The sequence below is a fragment of the Enoplosus armatus genome, chromosome 2 (assembly GCF_043641665.1).
Source record: "Enoplosus armatus isolate fEnoArm2 chromosome 2, fEnoArm2.hap1, whole genome shotgun sequence".
NCBI lineage: Eukaryota > Metazoa > Chordata > Actinopteri > Centrarchiformes > Enoplosidae > Enoplosus > Enoplosus armatus.
The window spans coordinates 6,285,428-6,311,139 of NC_092181.1; the positions used below are offsets into that span (position 1 = coordinate 6,285,428).

At 39.8% G+C, this 25,712-nt stretch overlaps 3 protein-coding genes and 1 pseudogene across 3 annotated transcripts in view; 2 read left to right on the plus strand and 2 right to left on the minus strand.

Moving 5' to 3' along the window:
* Positions 1-228: 228 nt before the first annotated feature.
* Positions 229-5,214, minus strand: LOC139303221 (perforin-1-like; annotated as a pseudogene).
* A 6,250-nt stretch (positions 5,215-11,464) lies between these two features.
* On the minus strand, positions 11,465-13,463 carry LOC139301117 (perforin-1-like). The gene is made up of 2 exons (XM_070924423.1): positions 12,928-13,463; positions 11,465-12,766 (listed from the first exon to the last, which is right to left on the minus strand). The coding sequence occupies exons 1-2, from the start codon at positions 13,461-13,463 to the stop codon at positions 11,617-11,619; spliced, it is 1,686 nt and encodes a 561-aa protein (XP_070780524.1). The 3' UTR covers positions 11,465-11,616.
* Positions 13,464-17,831: 4,368 nt separating this feature from the next.
* On the plus strand, positions 17,832-19,311 carry LOC139301698 (myeloid-associated differentiation marker-like). The gene has a single exon (XM_070925148.1). It carries the CDS (start codon positions 17,832-17,834, stop codon positions 18,732-18,734), a length of 903 nt encoding a protein of 300 aa, XP_070781249.1. The 3' UTR covers positions 18,735-19,311.
* A 748-nt stretch (positions 19,312-20,059) lies between these two features.
* Positions 20,060-25,712, plus strand: part of LOC139292887 (testis-expressed protein 2-like) — a 29,310-nt gene continuing 23,657 nt past the window's right edge. The window contains exons 1-2 of the mRNA XM_070915289.1: positions 20,060-20,182; positions 20,886-20,977. The gene's annotated coding sequence lies outside the window, so the exon portion shown is untranslated. The remainder of the gene's footprint in view (positions 20,183-20,885; positions 20,978-25,712) is intronic.

The following is a 25,712-nucleotide window of genomic DNA, read 5'->3' on the forward strand; positions in this document are numbered from 1 at the left end:
CATTACATGTTACAGAAAAAGAAGCATAAAAACTGGATTATCAATCTTCCTCACAAAATATTGTGAATAAATCTGGGTAATTACAAAGATATCAAATCATGTTTGCACACAGAAGTCAAAGAAAAAGAGAAGATTTAAAAGCTACACAGATAATAGCAACTACTTCAAGATATTCATTGCAAAATCAAACCTCCTAAAAATCAATCCATCTTAAATGAACAGCTGACCTCAACCTGACTGACTGACTGACCACTGCTCACCAGTTTCTCCAACAAGGGCCCCATTTCTGGTGTGGAAGACCTTGGCCAGAGAGGGACTCTCTTTGGTGTGTACTCTTGACATTGGTTACCACTAAGACTTGGTGCGCACTCTACATAGTATGAAAAGGAGAGGGTACCATGATTTAACATGCAGCTTTCATTCACTGACCCAGTACGCAAAACAAATGAACACTCGCCAAGCAGATCACTGTTCCAGTAGGTATCCTCATCATAAACACTGAATGTGAGTTTGTCTCTCATTTTGATGGTTATGACTCTAAACTGAAATGTGTCCGACCATGTAGGATTGTCATTGTTACTTATGATGTTAGTGCGCTTATTCTGATCCCCATATGTCACCTCGACAGAACCATCTGTCTTAGACCACTTATCACCATACAGACCCTCTGCATAGAGCCTGAAGACCTTTAATGTTGCCAGACCAAACACAAGCACAAGGATCCCTTTTGCTGGATCTGAGCCCAATCTTGCAGGTTTCTGAGCATTTCTTCGACACTGCATTTTTTTTGATGTACGTCTCCACCTCTTGCTTCAGTCCGGCCCTGGCAGGATGACCACTTGGCAGTACGGTGTGCAGGGGCTTTATGTTGTATCGGACCACATCAGGTGTGTTTTTCAGTGAGTTAAGCCAGCTGTTATAGACAGAGGGGTTTGACTGGCCTTCAAAGAGGACATCAGTGCTGTCAATGTTTCCGCCAGCGACCTCTGTGTGACGCTCACTAAACATGCTGCTGAACCTTGGGATAGAGAGCTTCTTCTTCTTTGCCTCACAGTGTTGTATCATTGACTTAATACTATTATAGTCCGGATGTGCAAAGCGAGTAGAGGCCTCGACTGACAAACAGTCATAGACTTCTGTTACCGACAGGCCATTCATGGTTGCCTTGCAGGTCTTGATAGAAGTGATGGCCTTTATCTTCCCTCCCAGAGACACTTGTGTGATGTAATGCGTACCGTATGTGTCGATCAGATTGCGATATGATGGTACGGTGTTACTTGAATAGGAAGGAAGGGACTTCACAGCTGATTCAAATTCATGACTCAAGGGAGGTTTTGTTGTCAGTCTGTAGCTGTAAAACACAGGGATCGTATACATAAGTTACGGTCCATTGTCATTCCATTCAAAATTCAATTAAAGTAAAATTGCTGTCTTCTCTTCATTTGCTGTACTTACCAGCACACTCTTTTTTTATTGATTACCTACAGTGTTGAGGTCTATGTTTATACACTTTAAAATGAAAGTTAGCCATTTCTCAGTGAACTGAATAGATAAGTTAGAGTTAATGACAAGAAGACAAACATCTGTCCATATACTCACAGGTAATAGTCACAGTGGACAGAATGGCGAAAGAAGGTGTAGCGGTCTTGTTTCGACTTCTGCATGGAAAAGGTAGTTTCTTTGGAGTGGGTACCTTCAAAAATGACGGTGGGGTCGACAGACAAATCAAGGCCAATTTTCCAATCATTTGTCACAGCTGAGCTGGAGATATTGACAAGAGATTCGACAGAGTCATAAACTTTACTAGAGACCGTTAAACTGCACTTGGGGAGGGTTCTCCAGTCCACCACGGCAACTGGGACCTTCTGCATTTCCTTATTCAGATAGCTGTTTCTGTATAACCTGCAAGTGCCATTGTCACGGAAGAAATAAAAAGCAACAATAAGGAGTAACGACAGTAAGAGGCATGGACATAAAAAACGTTCAACAATGCAAACTTTAAATGAACAGTTTCAGTATAAATTTGCATTGGTTTTGAACTATGAAGTCGATGAAAAAAATACTCAATGCAAACTGCAGGTAACAGAGAAGAAAGTACTCAGGTGTCTTGCCTTACCTTGACTGTTGACAGCAAGCTCTGGTCAATGGCTTTCAAAGTCTGACTTATATTGTAGCATTAATGTCCTGGAGGTGGAGTCTTTACTGCCAATCTAATCCATTAGATTCTAACAAGTTTATATTTAACCAACTGCATTCACGCATTTTCACTTACTTCACACCATATTAAGATGAAAAATAAGATTAAACATAGACATATTAATATTGTATGCCTAGGAATGTAATAAGAATGTAGCTAAATGGGGCAGGTTAAAACATGTGGAGCATTATTGTAAAAGTATAGTCCAGTAAAACATAAGATTGACTTCATTTTATTCTGTCTGTAGCAATGTAAATGAAAGCAACCAGACTTTTTTCTATTTCAGATTAAGTCTAGCTGAAGCAGTATTCCTTCTTTCAATCATTGTATATAATTTAGAAACTGTATATTTGTGTTTCACTATGAAAACTGTATATTTCAGTTTCACTATATTAAGTTTTTTTTTGATTTTTAGCCATGCTAGGGGCATGGCCCTATGGATGACAACATCGGTCCATTAGTCAGTGGGTCAGTTCACCACTTTGGTCCAGACTGTAAAATCTCAACAACTACAGATATTCATGGTCCATAGAGGATGAATCCTAGCGGCTTTTCCTCTACATGAGGTCAGCCTCAGCTGCACTTTGTGTCTGGTGCTAGTAAGCAAATGTTGGCATGCTAAGCTAAGATAGACTCGTAGTCTAGTTGACACAAAGCCAGTGTTGCAAACTGGGGGATGCAATAGATGCTATCAAGCTGCATTATGGGGGAAATATAGGATCCAGTGCTTTTGAAGCTTGACCCCATACTAAGAACTAAAAGTCAGGATATGGCTGCCTCTTTTCTTTTTTTTTATACCAATTTTAACCATTAAAATTTGAATAATTGTGTGTTAACCTTGTGATAGTCCAGTGACCTTTCCACGGTGTGTTCCCCTCATCCATCCAAGAAAACTGATGTATTGAGAAGCTGCAGCTTAATAGCGAGTTTCTCACAATTAAAGCTATATAACACATCTTCTCACTGTTTGTTTGGAAGTGACAAGACAAATGAGCATATAAAAGTGAGGGTTCACACTGGCCACACTCGCCTCACCCTCACAAGTTCACCAACGCCATGTTTGTGATCACAGGGCGCTGTTCTGTTGACGGTTAGATAGAAATGTGATACTGTGGCTCTTCTAACTTGTTGCACAGCTGACCATCTGTTGGTAGAAAACGATTAATGTTAATACAGTATGTTTATCTGTAGATGTTCACAGGTTGCAGAGTGCCAATGTGCAGTAGTCAAAGTTCCAAAAGGCTGATGAGAGCAAGTGAACTCAACTGACAGAACATTCATGTTTGGGGTTGTTGTCTTGCTGAAAAATAAATCCTTCAGTTATTGTGCAGTCTGAAAGGTTTTCCTCCAGAATATCTTTGTATTTTGCTGTATTTATGTGATACTCTACCCTCACAAGCCCTCCAGGAAAGCTACATTTTGGTCTGATCAGACTCCTTCTCCATAGCTACTTCAAAGTTGCCGCAGGTCTTAGTGGTGTCCCTCATTAGTGCCCCATTCACACAGACTCGGTTTTGAAGCCCTCTCTGGACAGATTTATGGCTTTCTTTACATTTCAATGATGAGCTACCTTGCTTAGGCTGCTGCCACCATGATTCAGACCCAGAACATAGTAAACTCTGAGGCATATTCAGGGCCTTGATATTCTCTTTTTTTGTATCATTCCCCTCCTTTCAATAATCTTGCTGCAGGTTTGTTTGGAATGCCCCTTCTCTTTTTGCCCCACCAACCAGCCCAAACCAGTGACCTCATCATTCCCACACCCATTCAGCTTAAGCAGCTAAATGCTAACATCACTTCGTTTAAACCTTCATCATCAGTTGTTGTGGTGTGGGTTTTGCTAGCAGGAAAAGTAGGAAACTGACGAAGCAGCTGTTGGGCTGGCTCCAGATCACTTGTCATATAAATGATTATGCGACTTTTGTGCACTTATTTAGATTTTTTTTGTCGGGAGATATTTTTGCCATTACATTAAAGAGTGTGTTTTGCGCATTCAAAAAAACTCATTCCATCCACTGAGATTCAATGTATAACAATAAAACATGAGAAAGTCCTTTAACAAGAGAAAGTACTTCACAGTAAATACTCAGTGGTTTAACAACTGTCACACTTGATGATAGTGCTTATAGCACATAGACGTACAGTAGAAATTGCAATTGCAAATTAAAATCAGTGATAATCATCTCCAGAGACTTTTCCTTTGTCGTATAATGGAACTCTGCTCTGTCAGTGCTGCAAGTGAAGTGACTGATCTATGAATTGATGAAGGATGATTTTAAAAATTGTTCAACAAGTTCGTCGCAACAAGCAAAGTTTGTCATCTGTACATCCACATTTTCTTATCAGGCTCTTTGAGGCAACACACTAATAATAATGAGACAATGAAGTTTATACGGTAACACGGCCCTCGGACATACCAGTGGCAAAACAGTTCAAATATCTGGGCATTGAGATTTGTGCATCATTGCAGACCATTGTCAAAATCAACTTTGAGAACACCTCACCTAAGATCACTCGTGATCTTGCAAAATAGTCAACACTGCCAAACTCTCTTAGATCTCATATGTCTGTCATTAAAATTAAGGTGCTTCCCCGAATCAACTTTGTGAGTTCAATTTTGCCTTTGCCACCTCCGTCTCGTTTCTGGAACAGAGTAATAATTACTAAATTCCTCTGGAACCCATATTCTCCTATCTTTAATAATGACGGGTTGTTGATTGGCAAGCACCAAATTAAGTTTGGTCAATGTCAGCAGTGGTACAACACGGGGATACATTCTTTTGGTAACATAGTTGGGGACTATGCTCTTTTGGAGAGTTCTCTATCCAGTTTAATATACCCTCCACTCGACGGCAAAGTGGCACCCTAACCCGGCAAACATTATAACATTAATAACAACAGCCGAGCGGCGCCCCCTCCGGCAGGTGGCGCCCTAGGCGACCGCCTAGTTCGCCTATGCCCAGAGCCGGCCCTGCCTCCACTTTTTATTTGTAGTGCCTACAGTTGAGGACAGCCATGAAGACCTATGTGGTTTCTTGGCAGGCTCCACTTGAAGAGCACACATCGTTCAAAATATTGTGCAAGACTCTGGGAACAAGAGGAATTGTCTTGAATTTATGTGGCTATATTCTGGAGAAAACATATTTCCCATTGCCAGTAGACTCGTTATGGCGGGAAGATATCCCTGATCTTATCCCAGGTTTGGTGTTTGGGATGCGGTAAAGCAGTCGTCCAGAAACCCTCAACAAATTAATTTAAATTTCATTCACAGGACGTACATGACTGCCATATTGGTGCAGCTGGTACCTTTTGTCATACGATTTGGAAATGCCCTGGTGTAGCTAATTTCTGGAAAGTGGTGAAAGAAAATCTGTCCACCATATTACACATTCTTGTCCCCCCCGATTTTAAATGATCTCCCTCTCTATATATAGAAATATATGTATGTATGTATGAGTATATGTTACCTTTTGTATTGTTAATGTAGGTTGTGGGTGAGCTGTGTGAAGGTGTATGTTATGTATATACATGTATGTATGTCTAGATGTGTGTCGGAGCATGTATATTCATTACAGTGACTTGATAGGTTTGCTAGATGTAGATGTATGTAGATGTTCATCCTGTACTGCTACTCATCCAGTACTACAGGCAGCCCTCCTTCTCCACTCAAACATTCTAGGACCTCTGAAAAATTGCAATTCATAGTGTTACCACAGAGGGGCACTAGTTCCATGCAGAAATTACTAGAAAGGTGAGGTATTCATAACAGCTTGTGCTAAAAAGTAGACCTTCAGACTTATGTCTTTAATACAAGAATGACTCAATCATTATTACTATTATGGTGAAAGAAATAGGATCAAAACTAGAAATTAAAATATTTCCAAAGAAATTGCATTATCCTTAGTTTCTATTAGGCAAACCATTATATTTCAATATGAGATGACTGAAAACTCTGTTGACTGCACAACTGAGCCTTAACCATGAACTGATCAGGTAAGATTTTAACTTTTATTAAGTAGTTGAATACAAACCCCTAATACACACAATATGGAGTGTGTCTTCTCCCTTCTGTCAAAGCAGATGTTTTTGAACTTGAGCTGTGTGACACGAGGGAATTGATGTATCCACTGTCTATTTATAACAGAGAGAGCAGGTGTGCCGATACACAGAGGCAAAGTGATTGGTTGGGATCTTCAGAGGACTCTTTGTGCTTGTGTAAATACATACACACACACACACACACACACACACAAGCATACTGGCATCTGCCCTATGGAAGCATGCATGCACACAAACATACACACATATTTATTCTACATAGGAAATCTTTTTACAGTGTAGTAGCATGCACGCCCGTATGTAAACAAGACAAAGGCATTCTCATGCATGCATATACATTCAGACAATAAAAGATTTACAGCTTGCTGCTGGCACCCACACAGATATCCAAACACTCCATTTCATGCAAGCAACTCAAACACATTTCCAAGTGTTGTCAAATGAAAAAGGAGACAAGATGCTCCCTCACAATATCAGCTTCTTCTCCCCTGAGGATAGAGCAGATCCACACCCACAACCAGACCCTCTGAGCAACACTTCACTCAAATGATCTACCGCACACATCTTGTCCTAACACAAATGCTGCGCAGACAGCTTCAAACACCACGCAAACAGCTGCTCAGAGAACTGCATGTGACCATATTTTAACAGTGAGGTCAAAGCGGTCAACAAGTGGCAGGCAGGGGGTGGCACAGTGATGTCTGTCAGTCAGAAGGACCTGTACCCACGGTAGTTTATTACCTCCGAAAAAAAGGAACAGCGTTTCATGAGAATCAAGAGTGGGAGGAAGATAGCTGTGTTTGCATATGCTTTTTATTGTGGTCATTTGCACCTACTTCCAGTGACACTGAAAGCACTGCTGCGACCTCAAAAAGGTTGATGTTAAAGAGGAAGAGGCAAATCCCTCCATACCCTTGCCCCCCAGTACCTGTCACACCTTCACCCCTATACCCGGTCCCAGGATCTGTGGTCCTCAGACACAGGTCTGCTCACCACCCCTCACACCAGCCAGCGGACCTTTGATGCGAGTCACAAAGACCAAACCCACACAAATGATTTGCTCTTCTTTCTTTCCCTCGTTGTGACCTTTTTAGCTTGTGTAGCACCGTTCTCTATTTCTCCTTTCTCTATTAGTCAAGAGAGAGTTTATCTGTCTTTTGTTTGGCAGTACGGTGTGCAGGGGCTTTATGTTGTATCGGACCACATCCGGTGTGTTTTTCAGTGAGTTAAGCCAGCTGTTATAGACAGAAACGTGTGTAATGTAATGTGTACCATATGTACAAGTCGATCAGACTGCGATATGTATATGTGTACATACACAACATGCAGCTCACACACACACACACTCGATCAGTCTTAATCTATGGGGTCCCAGTTTCTCCAGGAGATGGTGTCATTGTCTTGACTATAGAAATGTAATTTCTGATCTTGATTTTCAGACGGAGGAAAACCGACCCAAACTTCCAAAAGTGGAACAAAATTTCAAACACAAGACTCCATAAAGAACATAAAGAGACACATAAGAACAACATAACTGGACTCTGTCTCAACTCGTTAGATATTGACACAACTGAAACACTGCCTTGATGATTTCTGTCTCTTGCTTTCACTATCCCAGCCAGCCTCAGCTCAAGAGGGGGAAACCAGGGGCTCCACATCTGTCTTATTTTCTTGTCCCCTGCAAATCACCAGGGTTTTGAAATACTTGTTAAATCTCAATGTCCAGAGTTCTATTTCTGTTTCTGATTTAAACACAGAAAAATATAGCTTGTGTTTGTAACAGTGTTTTTTATGCATGTTGACCCAAAGTTAACCTAGTGTGTGCAAGGTTGATGCATGCTGCTAGTACAGTGACAAAGCTTTGATGCCCAATCTGACAGTATACACACACGCACAAAACACACACATACACAAATACACTAATACTTTGGTCCTCTTGCAACCCTGGTGTTTGAAACTCAGTGTTGTCTTGTTCAGTGAGCAGCACTGAGGTTACCGGTACTGATTACTGTGGCACTATACATTGAGGCTTAATGATTCATATACAGACAAAAATGTACAAGTTATTAGATACATACAGATGATTTTATTCGTGGTGCTGGCATAAGGAACAAGGCACACATACATAATTTACTTTCACTTGAATTATTTTTTAAACCTTTTTACCTTGTGTGTCACCCCTTTGTCTCTTCCCATGTTTTTGAATCAAATTAGTTTCTCTTCTTTTGGGTTTTAGATCCCATGTCATTCCCCTGCGTATCATGCACGCTTTTAACTCACCACAAGGAGAAATACTACAATTCACTGTTGAGCAGCATCAGTCCCTTAATTTCTAACTTTAAAGTTGGTGGAATGGTGAAAATGCATACACCCCAAGAAACTATGTTTAAAGAGCAGGTTATATGAAATTATACTTGGTCAGTGATAGAACGATTTTCAATGAGTTTAAATTGGTAATGAAAGAGCCATCACTAATCATGGATACAGTTCAAATAAGAAATGCACACCCACACCCTCCCTACCTTCAAAAGTCTTTTTAAAAAACGGGGCGCTCACATTGTAGTCAGGCAGCAGCTGCTGTCTGTCAGGCTGAATCGTGTTTATTTTGCACAACTTCCTTTTTGAGGTGCAAATGTAGTGTCAAAAGAAAACATGTTTTTTTTACAGGTAGAACTGTAGGACTGTCTTGTGAGCCTCCTGGTTTTGCTAAATGACTGTATCATGGTTTTGCAGGCCTAAACTATCCAGCCCCATTGGACTGCCCCATTCCAAGTCCAAAGACTAGTTAGGCAAACTGAAACGTTTTTTTACTTGTAAATATGAATGTGTTTTACTGTAAGTGTTAGCCCTGTGATGGACTGGTGACTCAACCAATGCATGCTGGGATAGGCTCTAGCCTCCTTTGACCATGATCAAGAGAAATAGATACGAAAAAATGGATGAATGGATGACCTGTTTTTATGCCTATTGAGAAGTTGCAGCTGAATCGTGAGTTTGTCACAATCAATCAATAATTATGGGATGTGCATTATTAGAATTGATAGGAACAAACAATTCAATAATGTCTGCGTTAATGCCAACCGATATTTTAACTATGTGTTTAGAAGTTTAGGAGAAGCACAGGAGCATAGTTCACACTTCACACAACTTCACCAACACTTTATTTATAACCTCAGAGTGCTGCTCTATCAAAGATTGGGCAGATGTATGATACTGTGGCTGTCTGTGGTTATAAAAACCTGTTGCACAGTCAACTAGCTGTTGCAAAGTGGTGTCACTCTGTTGTGTGATTGTCCAGCTGCTTGTGATTGGTAAAAACATTTTAAAAAAGGTATGTAAGAAACTGTAGGATATTGTAATGTTAGTGATTAAAGTAGATATGAGAAATGGTAAATTAATGCTATCCCAACGAGCGTGTGCCACCCCAGTCAAAAAAGTCTAGACTTACCACTGGTGCCTTTTTTGCCCCTGTTTTACTCAATTGAATCATTGTGAATGTGACTAATTTTTTCTTCACTGATCAACAAAACCTAAAATAAAGCGCTACCATTTGATGCAAATTAAGTACAAATTTAATTTAAATCCGATTTTGTTCATGCTCATGTCTCAAAACACAAGAATGAACCTACTCACCGTCACCAACTGTGATCAATCACCAAACCATATCCCTGTGCACTGGTAGCAAATGTTCTGTGGCCTGGTACTGGTCTGCATCCCGGGAGGTTGGGAAATCTCTGCTCTATGAGAGATCCACCAGAGACTGAAATGTCCATCAAAATACAACTTTTATTAAGACTAATGCAATAAACTAGATTAATGGCAGAGTTTTGCCAATAACATCATCCACATGTGACTGAACTTAGAGAAAAGAAAAGAAATATAACAAGTAATGTAACTAATTACTCCTACTGTAGAGTTTCTAGAAAAAGAATGGATAATTAGCAATGGGCAAATGATCACATTTTCCATGTATCTTGCCCAACACTGCCTACCACAACCACATTCCAGTGATGACATGACACATACACGTATGTATTTCATGACACAGGTTGTTTGCTATTTTAAGCGCACACGTTTATGTGTGTGTGTGTGTGTGTGTGTGTGTATGTTTGCCGTATATACGTATATATGTGTGCAATATGTCATGTTTAGAGTTCACATGCTTTTACAGTTCATACAGTTTTTATGCATGTCAACCCAAGGACAACACGCAGTGCGCACGCACAATGGCACACACATACACACACATATACATAAATTACCCCTCCTCCAAACCCGACATGTGAGGCCTAGTGTTGTCTTGTTCAGAGGTTACTGTCAGCTCTTCAGGCAATTAGCTATGGGACACAATGATACAGTGATGGTTTGATAAGTTATTTGATATAAACACGTGATTTTAGTAGTTTTGGGGGAGTGGGACATTTCGTAGGCTTTAACTTTACATTTATCATTGGGAGGCACAGCTAAATGTCTTTGTAGGACGGTGGCGTGGCAAGGCCCACAAACAATGATTTACTCTTTATTCTGTCTTGTTTTTCTTGTCACCCTTACTCTTCACCCACCCTCTTTTATTCAAATGCGTTTCTCTTCCTTTATTCTGGGTTTCCATTCCTCCCACTCAAGCACATTTTATGACTCCTGAGGTTGTCACATGCATTTCCTTTCTTATAGAACAACGTCTCCATGATAATGTGTTGGTTAGAATTCATGTTTTCTGTGCAATACACTGCTGACTAGGATGAGGAGTAAACTTGTTTAGTGATCAAAATGTTTTTTTTCACAGCAGCTGTAAGGTAAAATGTTTTATACAAGAGCTATCAGTGAGCACACCTACGTCTGTGTATGCATGAATCCCTCCCCCTCTACACCTCAGCCTACAGCGGGGAAGACATTTCAAATTGTAGCTGCAAAGTAGTATGTTGAAAAATGTTTCCTGGGATGAAAAAAACTTTTAAAGAAAGTAAATAAAAAATTCAAAATTCAAAAAGTAAAATAAAATTCACCTCATCTGGAGGTATACAGGATAAAAGTTATAATTTAACAAAATTAATTGAATTGGTTGATAGATTTGACAAACTTAAGCACACTCTCTTCACAAGTTTGGACAGTTGCATTTATAAATATACATTTAAATGTTACACGTGAATCACAAGATTACACAGCTTTATTTTAATATATAAAATCAGACAGACACCTGCATTGTCTTTGTTGATGCTTTATTGACAGATTTTGTAACTAACAAGAAAGAAGAACAAGAAACAAGCAATTAGCTACATGCAAGATCATCATAAAATCAAATCCTTATTCTCTAATCGTCCCATCTCACAGCTGAACTCAACCTGAACTGACTGACTGATTTATTACTTCTTCCCCATCTCTCCGAGAAGGACCCCATTTCTGGTGTGGAAGACCTTGGCCAGAGAGGGACTTATGGGAGAGGGTGTGTACTCTTGACATTGGTTACCACTAAGACTTTCTGCGCACTCTACTTTGTAGGAGAAGAAGAAGGTACCATGATTTAACATGCAAGAGTCTCTCACCACCCCTTTACGCAAATCAAATGAACACTCACCGAGCAGATCACTGTTCCAGTAGGTATCCTCATCATAAACACTGAATTTGAGTTTGTCTCTCATGTTGATGGTTATGGGTCCAAATTCAAATGTCTCCAGCCATTTAGGATTGTCATTGTTACTTATGATGTTAGTGCGCTTATTCTGATCCCCGTATGTCACCTCAACAGAACCATCTGTCTTAGACCACTTATCACCATACAGATCCTCTGCATAGAGCCTGAAGACCATTAATGTTGCCAGACCTTTCCCAGCAGGACAACAGTTTGACATTATATTCTGATTACTGTTGCAAACACAAGCACAGGGATCCCTTTTGCTGGATCTGTGGCCAATCTTGCAGGTTTCTGAGCATTTCTTCAACACTGCATTTTTTTTGATGTACGTCTCCACCTCTTGCTTCAGTCCGACCCTGGCAGGATGACCACTCGGCAGTACGGTGTGCAGGGGCTTTATGTTGTATCGGACCACATCAGGTGTGTTTTTCAGTGAGTTAAGCCAGCTGTTATAGACAGAGGGGTTTGATTGGCCTTCAAAGAGGACATCAGTGCCGTCAATGTTTCCGCCAACGACCTCTGTGTAACGCTCATTAAATGTGCCACTGAAACTTTGGCTAGAGTCTAACTTCTTCTTCTTCTCCTGACAGTGCTTGTACATGGCCTTAATGCTGGCACTACTTGCAAAGCTAACCGAAGCCTCGACTGACAAACAGTCACTGACTTCTGTCGCCGACAGTCCATTCATGGTTGCCTTGCAGGTCTTGACAGAAGTGATGGCCTTTACCTCCCCTCCCAGAGACACTTGGATGATATAATGTGTACCATATGTGTCGATCAGATTGCGATATGATTGTTCTGTTTTATGTGAATAAGAAGGAAGGGAGTTCACGGCTGATTCAAACTCATGACTCAAGGGAGGATTTGTTGCCAGTCTGTAGCTGTGAAGCAAAGGAAGTGTGTAAATTAGTTACAGTCTATCACAGTCCCATTTTATTCACAGTCACTTCCAGAAGACTGTAAAACAAAGCATTTCACAATGAACTGACCTAATTAATTCAGAGTTAATGATGTGAAGACAAATATCTGTCCGCATACTCACCGGTAGAAGCTACAGTAGATAGAATGGCGAAAGAAGGTGTAGTGGTCTTGTTTGGACTTTTTCATGGAAAAGGTAGATTCTTTGGAGTGGGTACCTCCAAAGCCAACCCCAACAGTGACAGTAGGGTCTACAGGTATTTCAAGGCCAATTTTCCAATCATTGGTCACAGATGATGTGGAATCATTGACAAGAGTTTCAACAGAATCATAGAGTACACTGGAGACCTTTAAACTGCACTTGGGGAGGGTTCTCCAGTCCACCACGGCAACTGGGACCTTCTGCATTTCCTTATTCATGTAGCTGTTTCTGTATAACCTGCAAGTGCCATTGTCACGCTTCCATGTTTCAGTGTCGATGACATAGGCACCTTTCCGCTCCATCGTGACAATGTCGAAGCCTTCTCCACCCAGATTGTAACCAGGGACAAAGTGAGCCTTTTCACACTCCTCCGGTGTACCACTGAAGCTCACACTGGATGAAAGACATCGAGGACTCCATGCCCAGCACAGGAGCACGAGATGCCACAGCCTTGCCATCTGTACGGAAGGGTTAAACAATGAGAAGAGATGATAAAATGGCATGGACACAGAATCAGTTAAACAATGCAAACTTTGAATATAAGATGTCAATTTAAATTGGATGGCACTGAGCTAACTAATGAATAGGCAGAATTTTATGTGAAAGATTACTCAACTCAAACTATTAGTTTTAGATAGATAACTCAGGGGTCTTACCGTGATTGTGGACAGCAAGCTCTGGACAGTAGCTTGCAATATCTGACCTATTATAGCATTCATATGGAGGTGGAGTTTGTTATTTTAACATGTTCTATATTTAACCATCTGCGATCAGTAATAAGATGAAACTTGTATGGTCAAATGGGTTAGCTGGTGTTTCGTGGAAACATCTTAAGGTGTTACAGGAAGTGAATATAAAAATGAATTAAGCATACAACTAGAGAAGGAAAGTAGAAAATTTTCACAATTATTTGTGTAAAATAGTATTGTTGTGCTTACTATATGATGCATGGATTGTTGAGGTGATTTTATGGACATTTTATGGAGTGACAAATCTAAATCTTAAGCCTAAAATTTTATGTCAAACCTAAATTTCGAGGGGTGGCTAAGGCTCAACATGAGATGAAATAATCTTCCCTAGATGCCTGATGACCTGAGATCGGTTATAATTGTATGTATATTCAAACCTAAACTGAAAATGTTTTGTCAGGCTTCTGATAATCTTCATTTTGCAGTAGATTTATTGTATATAGAGCTTTTGCTTGAAGTCAGAAGAAAAGTTGTGCAATACATCGAATAGGCCGTGTAAGTATTTACATAAGTTAGTAATTAAGTTGCTGTACAGAACCATGCCATTGTCTTTGAAGGTTTATGTACACAACATATCTGCTGTTAGGAAATCATGTTCAGGATATAGTACAGGTATTTGTTACACCTTGATTACACACAGTTAATATGTGACCCCTAACAGACTTGTTAGACCAGTAATGATATAAATGTGGCATTGTGTGATGAATATGTATGCATGTCTCGCAATTTCTGTTTGTACTTTTTTGATGAGATTTCTATTTTATTTTGGCAACTTCTGTTGATCCTATCTACTATCCCTTGTGAGTGAGTGTAAAACAATTAAACATCAAAAACTCTAAGTGGGGTGAATGTTTTGCTCTGTAAATACATGGTGGTTGGACAAATGCCACACTGAATTATAGTGCTCGTAGCATTTAGAGTAAAAATCACAATTGCGAGTCGAGAGACTTCCTGTGTGACATGATGGAACTGTGCTCTCTGTCAGTGCCGCAAGATTGCAGATGCATCCCACCTTAAAACAAAATAAAACCATCTCTGAAAGTATTTTTTGGACTGGTGTGTGAAATGATCACAGAATGTTGTTTTGCATCGATTGTCACGTGTAAATTTGCTTCAGGTTGGATTAATCATAGCACTCTGGCAGAATTAAAAGACGCAACTCCTCCTTTTGCTACATGAACGTATATATATGTCACACGTTGGCTCTTTTTTTTTTCATCTGACGTGCTTCACACTTTGTCTCATGTGGTTGATCTCTTTGACTAGAATGAGGAAGCTCAATCTTTCCAGTAGATCTTTTATTTTTATTATCTTATTTATCTTTGGTGGTTAAGCATAAAGCTTTTGGTTTTATTCATTAAGACCAAAAGCTTTATTTGTGCAGCTTGCTTTCAGTGGCATGTTAAAAATTCCACTCAAAGTACCTTTTTTATAGACAAACCTTTTAATGACTCTTTTCAAATCAGGCTCCCTTAAGCAACACACAGCAATGAGAGGTTTATAAATGATACAAGGGCAGCCTTAGAAAATAAATGACTGCAAAGCTGAGAGGTGTTAAGATTGGTCCCCTCACCAAAGGCAAAGGCCTTTTTATTTCCTGTCTTAGTTCCATTATTGCAACTGCATGCTTTTGTTTTTCTTTTTATTTCAGCTCTAAAATTGCTTCTTATTTTTTGTATTTTATTGCATTATACATCTGTTTGTAACATTTTTTGTGGTATATGAATACAGTTACATTATTCTTATTCTTATTATTATTCTTATTATTATTGTTGTTGTTAACATAAGTTACACAATATAATGCAGAGAATAACTAGGTATTCAAAGTGCAGGAAGTAAATGTGTTAATCAAAAACCCTAAGCACTTGTAACTCTTTTAACACACACAACAGTTCTACTGCCAGTTAAAATAGCTATGTGTACATGTCACCCTGAGTACTTCACTGAGTACTGCAATCAGAGATGAATTTAACAAACATCTAATTTCATTTCAGCAAATTATTTTCATTTTCATTATAACAGCCGTTTACAGTTTATGAGGGCGCAATTGTCAACTGGCAGCAATGATATGTATAATGTATACATATTACACAAACTAGAACACATGGTGATAAGCACACTAAGTATGTGTATTTGTCTGCAATATGATGAAGATTTTTGTCAGCATTGGAAGCTCAGTACATTGCATTCTGCAAGTAAAGAGGTACTTATAGTTAGTACAGACAGGGTTCCCTGCATCTGTGTTCATAACATGAGGATGTTCACCCTCTGCTGCTGCTCATCCAGTACTACAGGCAGCCTTTCATATTTACTCAAATATTTTGGGACCTCTGAAAAGTTGCAACTCATAGTGTTACCACAGAGGGGCACTAGTTCTATGCAGAAATGACGAGAAATGTGAGATATTCACAACAGCGTATAATATACATCAGAAACCTTCTGTGTTTCTTTCTGCAAGAATTACCAAATCATTATTAATATCTAATGCTGTTGAAATCTTCTTGGAAAAATAATTAAGCACTTGGGAGCGGGGGTTGCTGTCTGGCAATGACGAAGAACAATTTCACAAAGTTCTAAAGCTCAGATGGAAACTGTTGCCACAATGTGGCCTTACGTTTGGTGGATTCTTATTTATGGCACTGTAGAGTATCTAAATAAAAAACGATTTAATATTTAAATATGAGACAATTGAAATAAACTGCACAACTGAGCCTTAATCATGGTGAAATCATTGGTTACAGCTTAACTTTTATTAAACGGTTGGCAAATGAATACAAACCCCAAATACACACATTACAGCCATGATTCAGTCGCAGCAGGTTACCACTGTTTGTCTGTCTTTGTGGAGTGTGTCTTCTCCCTTCTGTCAAAGCAGATGTTTTTGAACTTGAGCTGTGTGACACGAGGGAATTGATGTATCCACTGTCTATTTATAACAGAGAGAGCAGGTGTGCCGATACACAGAGGCAAAGTGATTGGTTGGGATCTTCAGAGGACTCTTTGTGCTTGTGTAAATACATACACACACACACACACAAGCATACTGGCATCTGCCCTATGGAAGCATGCATGCACACAAACATACACACATATTTATTCTACAGTGTAGTAGCATGCACGCCCGTATGTAAACAAGACAAAGGCATTCTCATGCATGCATATACATTCAGACAATAAAAGATTTACAGCTTGCTGCTGGCACCCACACAGATATCCAAACACTCCATTTCATGCAAGCAACTCAAACACATTTCCAAGTGTTGTCAAATGAAAAAGGAGACAAGATGCTCGTCACAATATCAGCTTCTTCTCCCCTGAGGATAGAGCAGATCCACACCCACAACCAGGCCCTCTGAGCAACACTTCGCTCAAATGATCTACCGCACACATCTTGTCCTAACACAAATGCTGCGCAGACAGCTTCAAACACCACGCAAACAGCTGCTCAGAGAACTGCATGTGACCATATTTTAACAGTGAGGTCAAAGTGGTCAACAAGTGGCAGGCAGGGGGTGGCACAGTGATTTCTGTCAGTCAGAAGGACCTGTACCCACGGTAGTTTATTACCTCCGAAAAAAAGGAACAGCGTTTCATGAGAATCAAGAGTGGGAGGAAGATAGCTGTGTTTGCATATGCTTTTTATTGTGGTCATTTGCACCTACTTCCAGTGACACTGAAAGCACTGCTGCAACCTCAAAAAGGAAGTAGGCGAGGCCTGTTTTGACAGCGACAGTGCTATAAAATATATTCCAACAGATACTGTTTTGACATTTTACTCTGTCTGTAAACAGGATGAGGCCCTGGTGAACAGAACAGAGAGAAGGCATGTGTTATTTCATGAAACTTTGACGGTACAAGAGAAGACTTGTTTGAGGTGACTGTTTCCGTGGACTGTACTGGACTATTCTTCATCACTCAACATTAGGTGGATATTTCGATAAAAACTGGTTGACAAAGCTTTTGAATTACAAGACCTTTTAAATAAATCTCCAGGAACTGAGACTGAGGTATTATCTGACACACCTAAGGGTACCTTGTCTCCTGGATACTGGATCATTCAGATTCAACATTGTGACAATGCCTGTGATTGTATTGGAGGCCAGAGACTTCACCAGTTCCCTTTTTTTGTTGCGGACATTTGAAGTCTTATCCGGCTGTACCACCTTCAGCCTTGTGGCCTCCCTGGAACCTTCCGACAAAAATCCACCTGACCTCCAATACCTCACCACATTCAGGATCTTCTGCATGTTTACCTGGTGCTTCTTCTTCACACTTACACTCCTTATCCATATTTTCAGCGTCATCCAGTTTCACAGCCTCATCCCAATATCCTGGAAGAACCTGACTATGACAGTGGCATTCTTAGGCTCACTGATGTGTTTCAGTGCCTCTGTGGTTTTCCCTTGGATCATCATGGATCATCATAGGGCCTCACCACGCCCTGTGGCGGCTGCTGTGGCCTCCTGCCTCACCTTCCTGGCCTACACCTCGGAGTCCTACGTTCTTCGTACCCAAGCCCATGAGCAAAGAGGCTACATGGGTAGCATGCCTGGTCTCCTCAAGACACTCCAACTCTGGGGAGGCTGTCAGATGATACCCCTGGTTGTGGAGGTGGTCTGTGGACTGCCTAGTGGAGCACATACTTGGCGGGTGTGGGTCTCCGGCGTGTCATACGGTGTCTGTGTCCTCATGTCTCTTGTCACGCTGGTGGTAATATTAGGCGACTTTGCTGGGCGATGTCTCCTGCCTTTTGACAGATTTTTGGCTGGCTTCAGTCTGATTGGGGTGTTGCTCTACATGGTGGCCACAGTGATTTGTTTTACCAAGATACTGCAGCTGAGAGACCTCGAACAAAAAATCCCTGACAAAAGTGTAGAACTGGTTATCATGGAAACAGTGGTTGCCAGTATCACACTGTTAGCTTACACGGTGGACCTTGCCTTCTCCATTAAACTGTTGTGTGACAGGAGTCACGCATGAAACAACACATTAAATGTATTGCATGTGAAGTTCATCATGTACAGTGCTGAAAGGTTTAGGAGAATATCATGTCTTTGGCAAGTGTATAAAAGTCAAACTGAATGGATTTTTTAAAAATTATTGCTGTGTAATCAAATTCTCTCAACAGACCTATGAATGGCTAACTTGGACAAGACCTATACAACATATCAAAATATTAAACTATAAGCCAAAAAATTGAATGAAACTGATCACCATGATTGCGTTCTGGTGAATTCTACAAATAGGGTTTTACTGACTTTTGAAAGAGTTATGTGACATTTATGGTGCAGTTCATTATGACACACATACTGTACAACCACTAAACCTGGGTTATGTGACAGGTTCACTGACTCATAAGCACACAGCATCCTTTATGGACATAATAATGTGGTGTATTTACGGTAGTGGGAGCTGAACAGCAGTCATCACTGACAAAGCTTAGCATATAACCTGTTGAATGTGAACATATCATTTAGAATATAGGACCTACATAAATGAAGAAAACTGACACCGAAAGGTGCAAACTAATAATAAAAAATGTATCTGTCTTTTCACTGAAAAACCCTGAAAACGTTTTCTTTCAAATCACACACTTAGCCTACACATCAAGCTTACGTCAGCTTCAATTCATGATGTTGCAATTCATTAACACTAGGTGGCAACACTCAATTAGCACGTACGCATATTTAAAACACAGGACTGCACTTTATGTGGAGAATATATTCCGTGTTTTCCTATAGCAGAAATGCATTGGTCTCAACAATGTCATTGTGAAGACTTTAATCAGATAAATCATAAGCTTAATAATTAAATAATTCAATAAGACTAAATAACTGTGGTTTCTATTCACGGACAAGTTACGCATTACATTGCCATATGTATGCCATTTGCCATACACACGTAACAAGATAACTTGATTAAAAAAAACATCTTCTAGTTTTTGTTAGATGGTTATTTTTTAGGTCAAGCTACTTACTTAACATGGGCTCATAACTTAATTATGAGGTCCTGTAGATTTGGTAATATTATCTAGAAAACACTGGGCACTATTGTAATGAACTTATTTACATTTTACACTGTTTACCTTCTCACATCTGCCTCATCTGCTCCAGGCCTGTAAAGAAGCTCGATGTCGAAAAATCGATCGTCAGCCCCGGACCAGACAGCAATCCAGTTATTCCGCTGCTCGGCCTCGATTGCTCTGGCCTTGATAGACTGCTACGTTTTTTTTTCCCCTCTAAGGAACTGAGTCCAGTCAGTTAGTCAGTTGTCAACAGGCTGAGCGAGAAAACGAGCCGTCGATACAACTTGGTACGTGGAACTGATAACACAAACGTTGCCGTGCGTTAGAGAAAGGCGTCTGGACTCGTTTTGGAAGTTCAATTTTGTTCGGAGTTTCCTGACAAAAATGAAGTCCCTCGGACACGGTAAGCTATCTTTGACTTGACTGGGTTTTTTTTGACACGTTCTGCCAGTTTGGTGAAAAGACCTCGGCCAGCAGGGACTTTAAAACAACATTCGTGATTCACTTTGTATGAAGCAATATTTTGTCTTTTCCATTACTCCTTCTGTAACACGTTAGTTTAACATGAAGTCATATTTAAGCCGATGAAGGCAGAGCAAGTCTGTCAGTTAACGTAGTTGTTAGCTTGTTATCTTACCTGCATCACAAGACAGGCTGGTTTCACTAGTTGTTGTTAGGTTTGCTATTAAAGCTCGACAAGTCTCTATTCAGACCACGTTAGCATGCTAATTAGCCGATAACTCCTTCCAATGACGCCCATATGTTAACTGCCACTGGAAACGCTTTTTATTGTTTGCCATATGGTTAGGTCACAGTCCACAAACATTGTACACAAAGACTGTATCTGTCCATCAATCTTGATGTTGTGTTAATGTTCATATTACTGTTATTGTGTACTGTCCAAATAATTGTATTTTGATGCTTTGGCAACAAAGTTTTGAAACATTCATGCCAATAAAGCCTATTGAATGTAATTGAATTGACTACCAATGTAACTACTTTCTCACCAAGAAGACAGTACACTCCCTTTTGTATTGTCAGTCTTTGTTTTTGTTTTTACATCTGTAATGATTGTGCATTTCTTTTGCTGGTAATGTGTTCCTCAGAAGCCCCCTGAGCACCACGGACATGTGAAACTTGACTCTGCAATAGGCAGATGCAAGCCCCATGCTGGATTGAATGGCACTGAGGATACAAGGTAAGCACTTTGCCAGTAAATTTGAACTCATTATTGATTTCTGTTTCCTGAGCTTCAAATGACCTTAGTGAGGGCAAAGTCTAAATAGACAGAGACAGAAGGGAGAGAGGAAGAACTAACATAGCTCAGGAGAATGAAGACCGGAGTAGAAATACACAAAAATCAGTGTACACAAATGCTTTCAGGGATCAATGGTAACTTTAGGGTAATATCAAACATCAAGTCCATATTAAGTGATATTCCTAACCAAAAGGAACACAGAGAGACATTAAACAATATTGTGTTTGTCTTATCACATGGGACTCATAACTGCAAAGAGCAGGTTTGTCATCTTTGTCAATCACCTGCAGCGATGCTGGTGCATAATTTGAAAATGTGTTAGGCTGATTAGCTCTCAACAAACCTGGCCTCCTAGATGACTGACTGTCCACCAGCCTTCTGAAACACCACAGACCTCAAGGCCTTGAGTAAGAGGAGAGACTTGTTTTGTATTCAAACAGTTAAAAATGTAGGCCAAGGGCTCCCTCTAAAGTGTGGGCCTACATTTATACTACAGCCTATAATAAAGGCTCCGAAGTATGGATGATTAAAGTCAACAGCAGCAAGGTGTTCTACAGGTTTCTTTGCACACATTGACCTCAAGGTATGTTTAAAATGTTAAGTAACTTGCTATGCAAGGTTTCTATGCATAATGACCTCCTCCCATTTAACCAGTTTATTACTGATAGTGGTCTCACTCTAGTTTTTCCTCTCTCAGTTTTTCTGACATGTAGCTGTCGCTCTTATATAGAAAAACATCAAAGACGTGCGCTAGTTGGGGTTCATTGTCTCCTAAGGGAATCTTTTAACATCACATTAGTGTTACAGGGGACAAGGCTACAACTCCTGCCTCCCAGAGTGCGTATACTGGACTGATTGTTTTCAACCTATAAATAGGTTTTTATATCTTCGGGCCAAAGTCATGTAATGATGATTTATTGATCACAAAATCTGCCGAAGGGATCTGCACCCCTGTACCTCAAGACCATGGCCCTGTTCTATACACACCAGACCATACTTTTTGGTGCTAATGGGTTTCTAAAATCCCCTTTGCCTCTCTCCTCTATAATAACTTATCACATGATCATTTTCAGGTCTCTGGTATATTGCTACACTATTATGGACCTGACCCTTGCACTACAACAGTAGTAGTAGTACATTTTGTAAATCTTAGTGAAGAGTCTTCCTGAATTTCTTTACTTAGACTGATGGTAAATTTTAAAGTCTTGCTTGGTTCCGAAAAGAGTTGCAGTGTTGTTGAGTCAATAATTCACAGTAAATGGTGATTTGACATGAGACTAGATCTTGTATAATGTGAATAGACTACTGTCCTACTACTACTGAAGGTTTTTCATCAGTTTTTGTAAGTTACTATTCTAAAAGCCTTATTCACAGTGATTAAGGTCGTGATGCTGTGAATATCAAAGAGACGAGACTTTATTAGATACCACAGCATTCGCTCTGTTGTTTTGGGCATTTAGGTCTGCAATGAATAGAGATATTAAGGCTGACATAAAAGTCCAACGAATTTATAGTCTAATTTCTAAGTTGGTGTTTACACTCACAACTTATGCTGCATATATATGTATATATGTATATATATATATATATATATATGTATGTAATGTAATGTAATGACATTGACCAAACCCAAGAACTACTAGCTTACAAATAAAAAATGGTTGTGTACCCAAATCCTGTTATAGCATGTGCTTACAAACACTTAAAAGCCATACTATTTCATTTTGTTACATATTCTTTATGATCAACGCCAAATAACAACAATAATAATAATAATAATAGTCGCTCAAAGTGGGGCATTACATGCTCTGAGACATCCTTCCATGTTTACACTGGTTTGCTAGGTTTTTTTTTTTTTGTAATACTTACCATTAGCTACTTTGGACTTAAGTTTTGTTTTTTTTTAAGAAGAAGAGTGGATCACACTGTAATCAGTATGTCTCAAAAAATTCAGCAGAAGAAATGCAACCATGATGAATTGAGAGGAAGTGACTAGATTTCCCTAAAATATACATCCAAATGCAGCTACTTTATGGATTTATTTTTATAATTGGTTTTGCACAAACATATATTTCTATGGCAAGGGAAGCATAAGCTGCATCTTTGGCTACACACACACCACTTGATGGTGGTGATAAATTCATTGCTTTATTTATGTAATGTTGATATTTGTTGATAATAAAAAGATAACATAATGCCAATGATATCCTGACACCTGGCATCTGTCACAGATGAGACACGGCACCAATACACTGTGTGTGTGTGTGTGTGTGTGTGTGTGTGTGTGTGTGTGTGTGTGTGTGTGTGTGTAGCTGTCATGTTAGAAAGGGTGAGTGAGAGAGGAAGGTGTCAGTCTGTTAGAGAAAGGGAAAAGGAGGTTTCGGGTTTGAGCAGCAGGTGCGGTGACCTTTCAGCAGTGTTATTTCCCTCAAACGGAGTGTGTCATATTCATCTTTCACACAGAGTAGGAACATGTGCTGCTTATCATACTCTGCGTAGGAATTGGCCTACACCCCTGTTGACTGTACACCTGTTCATAGCTTTGACTCACTTTGTGGCCTTCCAAGTTCTCAGCAGGTCTAACCTATTTTTATAAAACGGAAATGTCAATGTTTTGGTCAAGGCACAGTCATAAAATTGATCTAACTGTCCTGTTAATTCCATATCAGCAATGAGACTACCTTGTACTTACAGTATGTTCACACCTTTGCTGAAATTGACACACAATGGCCCATTACCATACAGTTCAATAGAGTATAATTTCAGTTTACCACATTTGTCTACTTGATTTAAGAATTGTACAATATTTTTTCCACTGATCTGTTTTACCTGTAGTCCAGACCTACAAGACAACAAACTTTTTAGCAAGTGTAGTCCAGTTTGCCTTCTGTCATATGCTAACCTCATTTAGCTTTTGGCTCTTAAACAGTTTTCAGGCTCCTGACTAGAGGCTTATTTTGATTCAAATGAATACAAACCCAGCCTCCTCTTCTAGCAACGCAGCCTTATGATTGAATTAATGAGGGATGGTTGGTGCCTTGCTTCAGGGTTACTTGCTCACTTCTTATTCAACCGTCATGTCACGCTCCCTTAGACAAGTTTCCGAGTAAACATCTATACAAAGTTGTTTGATTAAGAGAATTCATCCCTCTTTTTTTAATTTTTTTATTGAAGTGGTGGAAAGGTTAGACGGGCGAATGTCCATAAACACTGGCTCAGCTTGACACAGTTAGAAATCTTGAAAGCAATGCAAAGGCAATAAGCCTAGCCTATTGTCACATGAGTGTGTGCTTGTGGAGGCAACTTAGTTTTGATTGGAGCAATGTCCAGGGCTTTGTTGGACATGCGATATTTCCAGAATTCCACATAGGGGTGTGTCTTTGTTGATTTCTAAAGAGCTCTTTGTAGATCTCTATAGACAATTGTAATGTCTGTCAGTAATATACTAGTAGTGCATAGGACAGTTCAACATATACAAAGCCAAGATAGGTGTGTATATATTGTGTTGGCATTATCAGTTTTCCTTGTCTGTAATAAGGGAAAGTAAGATCTGACATTCAAAGTTGCACATATTTGTAAGTGTTTTGTTATGTAGGTAAGCGTTACTTCTCCTGAGCTTCCTCCTCATTCGTGCAGGTGCCAGCAAACATCACTGTTGTTACAGACGGGTGCTGCTCCCTCACCTGTCCAGCCACTGAAATAATGACCATTACTGAGACATCAGCAGAATATGTCAGCCTGCCAACCAGCCAGTAACGTTCACAGGCCTGTTTCAGGTGCTGTCTCCATTGCGCGCTGACGGTACCATTCATCTCTGCTACCGTCATAATAATCACTTGTTACCAGAGGAAAGAGACAGAGGCGAGGTGGGAGGTGGGAAGAGTATAAATATAGCCTGTCTATAAATATGACTTCAGAGTTTCTCACTTGAAACTGAGACATTATTCACAAATCTACAGTGCATTCACTCACAGCACTCTGCAAAAATGCTGGGGAAAAAATAGAGATGTCTGAGCATCAGTGAATTCATTTCCTGCTTTAATTTGAGCCCCGAGGAATGGTGCAGCTGTCTTTTTTTTTTATACGATTAAAGCCACTCCTTTATAATTTGAAGCAGTCATTCACCGTGATCTACAGATTAGCCTGGAATACAATGACATAACAACCATTTCAGTCTCCCATCAGCTGCTCTCACATTTGATAACAATGTAGTCTTTTGTCATTACAGTTTGGCTGGGAAATGCTTTATCCAAGTCTTTTCACTTTGTCCAACTCTGATAACAATAAATGTAGGATTACTGCATTCCACACTCTTAGTTAAGTTTCTGTTTGACTTGTTTTTGGCCAGCGGTGCACTGCGAAATGAGAATCCTGAATATTTTGAGAGATACATTTGAGAAATTATGATGTTAAGAGGAATAAATTATTTTAAACAACATTTTAGGTTTTTTGATTACATCAGATATTGTATTCAGTATCATTAAAAGTTATGATACAATGTGCATCTGTTAATCTCATCAGTGTTTGATGTGTCAGGTGTGCCTCATATTCTGCTGTTGTGGAACTGTATTGGGTGGCACGGAAATTGAGTTATTCTAGACAGATAAGGCAGCCAGTTACGGGAGTGGTGAATTTCATCATCCACAGCCCTAATTCTACAGAGAATAGGTTCATT